Source organism: Nyctereutes procyonoides, unplaced genomic scaffold, assembly GCF_905146905.1.
Source record: "Nyctereutes procyonoides isolate TBG_1078 unplaced genomic scaffold, NYPRO_anot_genome, whole genome shotgun sequence".
Taxonomy (NCBI): domain Eukaryota; kingdom Metazoa; phylum Chordata; class Mammalia; order Carnivora; family Canidae; genus Nyctereutes; species Nyctereutes procyonoides.
In genome coordinates this window covers 18908521-18917787 of record NW_026575147.1, presented here as the reverse complement: position 1 = coordinate 18917787, position 9267 = coordinate 18908521, and the positions used below count along the sequence as shown (strand labels likewise).

Below are 9267 nucleotides of genomic sequence, written 5' to 3'. Positions count from 1 at the left end.
CAGACATAGCACAGAGCAAACAAGTGGTCTGTACTGAGTTCTGCAAAATGGAAAAGAAAGAAAAACCCTGATCCCAAAGAGAAATTTATAGTAAGAATTGCTTGACTTTTAAAAGCTCAAAAAATTCAGCCCTTCATAGATGTGCTCAAATAAATATCAGCATTCCCTTTTCCCTAAGATGTCCAGAATCAACACCAACCACCCTGATCTATTTTTATCCACCTCTCCTCCTTTCCCCTCAAAATCTATGTAGCTACATATCCCACAGTTTAACAATATTGATTCATCTCTCTTTTTCTAAGATTTTATTTTTACATAGTCTCTATACCCAGTTCGAGGCTCAAATTTATAACCCCTAATCAACAGTCACAGAGTCCACGAAGGGAGCCAGCCAGGCGCCCCTGACTCATTTAATTCTTTGTAAACATTTTGATGTTTCATATTTATGTACACTTTCATAGCCATCAAATTGAAAGTTCTCTCAGAAGCCACAATTTTGAGTTTTTAAAACTACTTTGGTGAGAGTCCTACCCTGCCTGCTCCTGATAATTCAATCAATATTGTCGATTGACTGAAAAACAAATCAGGTCTTGTTGACTGGGTTTCTAAAACAGTGCCAGCTCAAACTCACATCCTAAGGATCAACATGTTCCCCTTTTTGTTCCCGGGGGTGGGGTGGTGGTGGATGGTGTGTGTGTGTTTTCCAACTGAGTTTTGATGCCTGAGTCTTGGGCTTGCTTAATAGCGGTGCTGAGTTGGAACTTGTTAGCCTTAGGGTGTCAACCCAGTTATGGTGCATGAAGAAGGAAGAAGGATCCTTAATTGCAATGGATAGCATTCTTTGCTGAGAATAAGAGTTCTGCACACCCACATACGTCTTATTTACTTCCCCATCTCAATCTTGGAAACACCGTCTTCCTCTTGCCAGCACACACACAAAAAAAATGAGGTAAAAATCTCCTGATACTTCAACACAGACAGGAGAGGCCCAAGAATAAAAAAAAAAAAAAAAAAAAAAAAAAAGTGCGTCCACGTGTGCTGTGGGAATCCCTTTATCTCTGCAAGTTTGTTTGTTTGTTTGTTTGTTTTTGCATTTATGAATAATTTCTCAGGAGTCAGGCCCTTAAGGCATCTCGTGCCAGGTTGGAGGGAGGGGGGATCTGACAAATGACAATAAAGAGTGATCAGTCAGGGTCTCTTTTAGCTTGAATACAGTGATCCTTTTGTCTTCTTTCCTCACTGGGAGTTCTAAAATAAAGGGCCTAGAAAAACACTTTTAAAAGATACGGAAACTCTTCCTTCAAACAGGAATGCAGCCATCTCTTTACTGACACTTTGATCATATAAACAAGAGAACTTTTAACTGGGCTGTGAGGAGTGTGGGCTACGGATTTAGAGATGCACCTCTGATTTGGTGAGTTGCAGAGGGTATGAAGACAAGAAAGAGTGCAAGCAGCTGAGGAGGAAAGTGAAACGAGGAAAACATCTTGTTTTAAGTACATACCTTACTAAAGAGTAATATATTGGTAACTGGGGGAACAGAAACAAAGTGTTCCCCAACTTTGCAGGTAGAAACTGAAGAGATGAGGAGGAAAGGAACAGGATGTGAACACGCCCTGATTCCGTCCCAGGGAGAACAGAGCGAACGGAGCGAGAGGGTACAGGGGCTTCCAGGTTCTGGGGCGCCGGAAAGGGAGCGCGACAGCCGAGCAGTGCCCCGGACCGCTGCCCACCGACGACTGAAAAGAGCTTCACAATTTGTGACAAGTTCTCCTTTCTGTCACAGTTTTTAGGGGTTTTGATAGAGACCCGGGGGGCAAGAGAAAGACAAAGGGGCTCTTCCTGAACAGTCACACCAAAGCTCCCTGGCCTCTGCCCCAATTCTGAAGTATTCTTGGAGTTATGGGATTATTTTTCACCGGACTTGCGACTTGTGAGCCGGAAATAAACGGTCGCCTCTAAATTTATTGCACTGGCTAAGGCAAGGCACGAAATTCCCACATAAGCACATTTTCTTTTCGCTTCAAACGCTGCTCCCACCCCAGAAGCATCTGCACCCGCCCCCGACGGCCACCCCCCGTGATAAATTCTAGGGTCCACGAAGGCCCGCTCCCTCCGGGCTTCCTCTGGGCGTCCTCGGGGCGGAGGGAGGCGGCCCCGCAGCCCCTCCGCTCCCTCCTCCCGGCGACGCGGCCGTGCACAACAACCATTTTCCCCGCCAGGAGCACACCGTGTCCACGCGCCGCTGCGGCCTCGCTGATTGGTTGGGCTCCTGGTAAACAAGGGGCGGGCAGCCAATGGGAGGGCTGTGCACGAGGGCAGCACGAGCCTCAGGGCTAGCGCTCGCGTGGCCGGGCGAGCCCGGGCGACTATATAAAGCAGTTTCCGGCTGCTCACCGAAACTCTCCTTCCGTCTCCTCTGGCCCGGTGGGCTGTTGGGTCTCTCCTAGAGTCGGAGCGCTCCTCCAGCTGTCGGAGAAAAGAACAGAAAGCTGATATTTTTTTTTCCTGGGGATCCTTTGGCATCACCCACAGCTTACATTTTTCCAAAATCTTTTTGAAATCTTAGCGGAGAGTTGAAGAGTGAAATAATTTTTTGCAGAGCATTTTTGGATTTGGGGTTTTGTTTTTTCTCTCCCCCCATTTATAACTGTCAAGGCAGCCCAGCCAATCATGGTGATGTTCAAGAAGATCAAGTCTTTTGAGGTGGTCTTTAACGACCCTGAAAAGGTGTATGGCAGCGGGGAGAAAGTGGCTGGCCGGGTGGTCGTGGAGGTGTGCGAAGTGACTCGAGTTAAAGCTGTCAGGATCCTGGCGTGCGGAGTGGCCAAAGTCCTGTGGATGCAGGGATCCCAACAGTGCAAACAGACCTCTGAATACCTGCGCTTCGAAGACACGCTTCTCCTGGAAGACCAGCCAACAGGTGAGTGGCCCCGTTGTTTGTCGGGAGGGTGAAAGCTGATTTGAGAATAGAGTTGAAACGAATGCTTGCAGCTTATGCTGAGTATTTCAAGTTGCTCAGGTTGAGCAGCTTGACTTGTATGTTGTTTACTTTTTTAGTTTTAACTTGCAGACTCCTAAAAAAAGGGGGGGGGTGATTTGTACAGTTTCTTACAGTGTTCTGTTCTGAAGGTGATCCTGAGGTATGCTGCCTTAACTATTTAAAGGTTTTCTGTGTGCATAAGTTGCATATTCTTCGCTTGTTTCCTGTTTGAGAGGGTAGTAGCTTCACTGCCCTGGTTGAGCCTTTCGTCATTGCAAGGCTTTGAAACTTTCTGCCCAACGAAATGCATCAGGATCTCTCAAGAACAGAAGGGGGTGAAAATAGGGGACCTGCAATAGACTTGCATGCTGCCCAGGAATTCCTTATCACACAGATGCATTTGAAGTGAAACAAGAAACCTGATGGGCTATTCTTTCTTCTTTCTCCTCAGGTGAGAATGAGATGGTGATCATGAGACCTGGAAACAAATATGAGTACAAGTTCGGCTTTGAGCTTCCTCAGGGGTAGGTGTCTACTAAATGCATCTTTGGACTTTTTTATCTCTAAAATTCGCCACCTTTGATCACCTATTGTTCTTGGAGAACATTTTTAGATTGCTTCTTTTTTCTTGACACAGGCCTTTGGGAACATCTTTCAAAGGAAAATATGGGTGTGTAGACTACTGGGTGAAGGCTTTTCTTGATCGCCCCAGCCAGCCAACTCAAGAGACAAAGAAATTCTTTGAAGTGATGGATTTAGTGGATGTCAACACTCCTGATTTAATGGTGAGGTTCATTTAAAAATTCTGTTTTCTTGGGTTTCGGGGATGGTAAGTCATAAGTCAAGTGTCTTAGGCATTAGACTGATGTACCTCAGGGGATCCAGTCCTAAATGGATTACCAAGGTGGGAGGGAAAGTTGCCTATTCTAGGTAAGGAGTAGAAAGGAAAAAGAGAAGGATCTCTAGAAAGTCTCAAAATGTCTTTTTACCCCTATTTAACACAGGCTCCTGTGTCTGCTAAAAAGGAGAAGAAAGTTTCCTGCATGTTTATTCCTGATGGACAAGTGTCTGTCTCTGCCCGAATTGACAGAAAAGGATTCTGTGAAGGTAAAAACTTAATTAAAATGGTAAAATAAAACAGGAACTGTGGGTTTGGGAGTGAGGGCAGGGTATAGGGGTAGAAATCCTTAATTGTATTAAGCATCGGCTAATAAGTTTTCATCTTTTTCATTGTTAGGTGATGAAATTTCCATCCATGCTGACTTTGAGAATACATGTTCGCGCATCGTGGTTCCCAAAGCTGCCATAGTAGCCCGCCACACTTACCTTGCCAATGGTCAAACCAAAGTGCTGACACAGAAGTTGTCATCCGTCAGAGGCAATCACATCATTTCAGGAACCTGTGCATCGTGGCGTGGCAAGAGCCTTCGGGTGCAAAAGATCAGGCCTTCTATCCTGGGCTGCAACATCCTTCGAGTTGAATACTCCTTATTGGTGAGTGAATGGAGTCCAAGAAGTTGTTCATCTGTCAAAATAGTCATTTCTCCAAACCTCTAGTCTAACTGTCATTTTTCCTTTCTAGATCTATGTTAGTGTCCCTGGCTCCAAGAAGGTCATCCTTGATCTGCCCCTGGTAATCGGTAGCAGATCAGGTCTGAGCAGTCGGACATCGAGCATGGCCAGTCGAACCAGCTCTGAAATGAGTTGGATAGATCTCAACATCCCCGATACCCCAGAAGGTGAGCCAGACCTAATGTTTTTTTTTTTTCCTTTTTGGCCTGCTTGGGTTTGTGAAATTGTGACGGTCAGGCATTTCTTGGCCAAACTTCTTATGCCTATGTTTTCTCTAGCTCCTCCTTGCTATATGGATATCATTCCTGAAGATCACCGATTGGAGAGCCCCACTACTCCTCTACTAGATGACACAGATGGTTCCCAAGACAGCCCTATTTTTATGTATGCTCCTGAGTTCAAGTTCATGCCACCACCGACTTACACAGAGGTGACCATTGCCATTTTACAAATTGTCCTAAGCCTCTTACAAGAAGTTGAATGGGAAGGACTGCTAAACTGGCTTGTTGTTTTAGTTCTTACCCAAACTAAAATGATCGTTTCTTTTGTTTCTCTTCCCCCCACCCCAGGTGGATCCCTCCATCCTCAACAACAATGTGCAGTGAACTTGTGGAAGGAAAAGAAGCAGCTGTACTTAACATGTTTCTTTCTGCCTCTCTTCCTGGACTCTTACTTTCTCAGAGACTGAACAGTCTCTACAGTTGGGGTATGGGTCCACCCCAGCCTCTGACTCCCCAGTGTAGGAGGTGCTCAGCAGGCCATCTCCAGGACCTTAAATGATGGTGCACACTCATCCTCAGCCAGCGAGATGATGTGAAGTTGTGATATGGGAGTGTTTGCTGGATGGGTTTAAAAACGCTAGAAAAACTCCGGCCCATCCCAATTTTGTCAAATCTTGGTGGCCTCCTGACGTGGTCTTCCCCAGGTTTTTTGGAGGGGATTGTATATCTTGAATGTTGGTGCCAATTTAGCAAACTAGGAAACAAAAAAATCATGGCCAAATTTTTAGGACAAACTAGGAAAACAAAAAAATCATGGCCAAATTTTTAGGACAAAATCGTTGCCCTTCGTACACTTACGGGAGGAAAAAAACCCTTTCAGAGCAGATTTGGTTTGAACTTTGGAGAGAGCTTCTTCCCATGTGACTTTAAGAGAAGCAGCTCTAAGATTGTCTTTGCTTAGAATGTGCTTTAATCTGGCTTAAAGCAGTTGTAACAACTATGCCCCACCAAAGGTCTTAAAAGCTGTTTTTAGAGCCTTTTGCACTGTGTTCTCCTGTTGACAAACATTTTCATGTGGGAGAGTGTTTTTCTTTTCATGTGACTCCTTGGAATGGATTCTGAGGTCATCATTCTTAGCACTTTAGTTCCTGTCAAATTTTGGGTTGTGGTTGTTTTTTTTTTTCCCTATATCAAATGTAAGCTAAATCTGGTCTACTATGTTTCTAGGGGTAAGCACAATGACAAAAAAATTTAGTGTTATTCCTCACTTCTGAGACTTTGTCCCAGTGTACAGAATTCTGTGATTCTGACACTAATTCTCTGAGAAGGGTTGGTGCTATCAGCCTTGCCCACTGTGACTTCTCCACACCAAAGGAGGAACTCTAGATTGATGCCCACAGCACTGTGATCAGAGCTTCCAGACTTTGCCTTGAGAAACGAAGAGGGCAAGTGTCTTCACCCAAAGCCCCCAGGGCTCCCTTTCTTCCCAATGTTAGGAGGTAGGGATGTCGATAGCCCTCTCACTGCAGCCCCTAGCACTTGGTCAGTCACCCTCAGCCTTAACACTTTGTTCACTGTCCTGTGTCAGAGCACTGAGCTCCACCCTTTTCTGAGAAAGTATGTCGGCTGAAGGTGGTTCATTTGTTTTTTAATTGTATATCTTTTTGTATGATAAAAACTATATTTTGTACTTAACCAGATATATTTTCACCCCAAGTGGGGGGTATTCTTTGTAAAAAAATAAAAATAAAAGTTTTTTCATGAAAAAAATGGCTTTCTTGTGAGATGGTGTTGAAGCTATTAGAAAGTGTGCCTGAAGGAGCCTGCCCCTAACTACTTCACAGTTTGGGATACCCTGTGGAGAAAACACTCCCTATGATACAAGGCCCTAATGACTATAGTTAAGAGTGGGGGTTGGGGTGAAAAGGGAAGGAATTTGAGCTACATTTAATCTTAATTCCAAGGAACTAAACTATAGTGGGACATTCTAGTGGTACAGGCTAGTTCTCTGCATCTGTAGATACTCATGATGAAACGCCTTCAATTTTGGAGTGCATGACTTTTAAAAGATGAACTCTTGGGGCACCTGGCTGGCTCAATCAGGAGAGCATGTGACTCGATCTCAGAATTGAGAATTTGAGCCCCACGCTGGGTGCAGGGGTTACTTAAAAATAAGATCTTTTGAAAAATAGGGACTCCTGGGTGGCTCAGGGCCTGATCCCAAGGTCTAGGGATGGAATCTTGCATCGGGCTCCCTGTGAGGAACCTGCTTCTCCCTCTGCCTCTCTGTTTCTCATGAATAAATAAAATTTAAAAAAAAATCTTCTGAAAAATAAAATGAGGTCTTGAAATACACAAACATTGGTGATGGGATTTGAAAGGAAAGGTTATGGCTCCCTATTTTATAGTTTGGTTTCATCGTAGAGTTTACTCTTGGCTAAACCTGGCTTGTATACAGTAAGGTAGAAGATAATTCAGGACTTCAGGATCTAGACTTGTATTTGTTTTTTAAAGATTTGATTTATGAGAGACAGAGGTAGAGACACAGGCAGAGGGAGAAGCAGGCTCCATGCAGGGAGCCTGATGCAGGACTCGATCCTGAGACCCCAGGATCAGGCCCTGGGCTGAAGGCAGTGCTAAACCGCTGAGCCACCAGGGCTGCCCTAGACTTGTATTTGTTGAAGGGCATCTACCATCTCCTATGTTCCTATTACAGTTCTATCAAACACATGAGCGTAACTGCAAATGTTTGCTGAATATTTAACCCCACCATCATCCCTTAGGACATGCTTCTGGAGTTCCTATTCCTTATAGAGTGATAACAAAAAATGGTTACCACAATGCCCCTCTACCTGAAATGATTTTTATTATTCTTAAAGGGGGAGATGGGGATGAGCAACCCTGAGACTGCAGAGTAGTTAATGTACTTTCTGGTTTCTGGCTTATTTAAACTTTTGTAGACAGATCTAGTCCTGGCCCTTATTTGGGTATTTGGGGGTTGGCTTTAATTCCAAACCTCAGACTCCCGAAAGTTCATAAAATCAGCTTAACAATAACCCACAGTCCTCGGACCAACTTGAAAGTTCATAAAATCAGTGTGAATTGAGCACAACGTGAGATTGAAAAGATTCTTTCCTACTTCAGTCTTTGTTCATCTGTCTTTAATTCTCAGGAGCTCTTCTCTCTTTTCTTCTTTTTCTTTCCCAAGGTATGTGGCTCTAGCTCCCTGTTGCCGTGGTAACTCTACTCATGCCTCAGCTGCCTCCTTTTCTTACCTGTTCAAGAGTTTAGTGGCTCCTCCCCTTTCCCCTGAATTTGACCAGAAAACTAGGTCAAAGTTGATGGAAAGTTTTTTGCCCAGCTTGTTTTCCAGGGACTGGAGGGGTGGGGCAAGGACGAGAGCAGGCCAGAGGGCAGGAGGAAGAGATGGAGAGAAAGCCTGACTGTTCTTGTAAACAGCCTGGCTAATGGGACAAGATCTGAGAAGAGGATAGCAGGGAGAAGGTAGATAACTTACACCTAAGTTCTGTTAGAGATCTGATTTTCTAACAGCCAGAGAGCATATGCATCCTCTCCTGATACCATAATGCCTCAAACTCAGCACTGTCTAATAGAACTTTCTGTGATGATGGAGTGGCAATTGAGCTCTGAATGTGGTGGTGTGACTGATTAACTGAATTTTAATTTTTGTTGGATTAATTTAAATTTAATTAGCTCCATGTGTGACTAGTGACAACCATCTTGAGCAGTGTAGCAAAATATGAAGAAGGAAAGAAGCTATTCACTCAGAGGAAACTCATCCTTCCCTTAGAGCACAAAAGGCTCCACTCCGACTTTCTTTTACCTTCTACAAACAACTTCTACCTTAACTCAGGACATTTTTCGCAGAGAGGCTCCTTTAAGTATACTTCCCTGGGTACTGACCCAGCTACTTAAACGGGTAGATTTGGGGGTCATTCTTTCCAGTGCTCTTCTCATATGCTTTTTAATTTTTTTTCAAAGATTTTATTTATTTATTCATGAAAGACAGAGAGAGGCAGAGACACAGGCAAAGGGAGAAGCAGGCTCCCTGCTGGGAGCCCGATGTGGGACTCGTCCCAGGACCCCAGGATCACATGACCTGAAGCAAAGACAGATGCTCAACCACTGAGCCACCCAGGTGCCTCTGCCTTTTAATTTTTAAAGAACCAAAACCTACATGTAGAGCCGTTAGAGGAGATCCAGTTCTTAGTATCATTTATTCATTAGGTCCAACCTGATATACAAAGACCTGAGAGAAGACAGCAAGAAAACGAACTAATGGGAGAAAAGAGCTAGAGAAAGTAAAATTAAGAAGGAAAAGGCAGGTACTTCCACAACCGGGGTCCTTGGCTACCTTGATACCTCTGAACAGACTGAAAACACAAGGGTGTAATTTGGGCTGAGCCTCTAGGAGGGAGAAGTGTGGAGAGATCTGTCCGAGCACCTCGTCAACAAAAATAATCATATAGG

The 9267-nt window shown here is 44.4% G+C and overlaps 1 protein-coding gene across 1 annotated transcript; it reads left to right on the top strand.

The window, feature by feature from the left end:
* The first annotated feature begins 2395 nt into the window (after positions 1 to 2395).
* Positions 2396 to 6546, top strand: TXNIP (thioredoxin interacting protein). The gene is made up of 8 exons (XM_055312722.1): positions 2396 to 2923; positions 3435 to 3507; positions 3621 to 3768; positions 3988 to 4090; positions 4221 to 4477; positions 4566 to 4722; positions 4834 to 4985; positions 5125 to 6546. The coding sequence occupies exons 1-8, from the start codon at positions 2674 to 2676 to the stop codon at positions 5158 to 5160; spliced, it is 1176 nt and encodes a 391-aa protein (XP_055168697.1). The 5' UTR covers positions 2396 to 2673; the 3' UTR covers positions 5161 to 6546.
* The last annotated feature ends 2721 nt before the right edge of the window (positions 6547 to 9267 follow it).

Coding starts and splice junctions, on each gene's coding strand:
- TXNIP (XM_055312722.1), top strand. CDS start 2,674: ATGGTGATGTTCAAGAAGATCAAGTCTTTTGAGGTGGTCTTTAACGAC. Junction 4,091..4,220: donor CAGAAAAGGATTCTGTGAAG/GTAAAAACTTAA, acceptor TTTCATTGTTAG/GTGATGAAATTTCCATCCAT. Junction 4,723..4,833: donor CATCCCCGATACCCCAGAAG/GTGAGCCAGACC, acceptor TGTTTTCTCTAG/CTCCTCCTTGCTATATGGAT.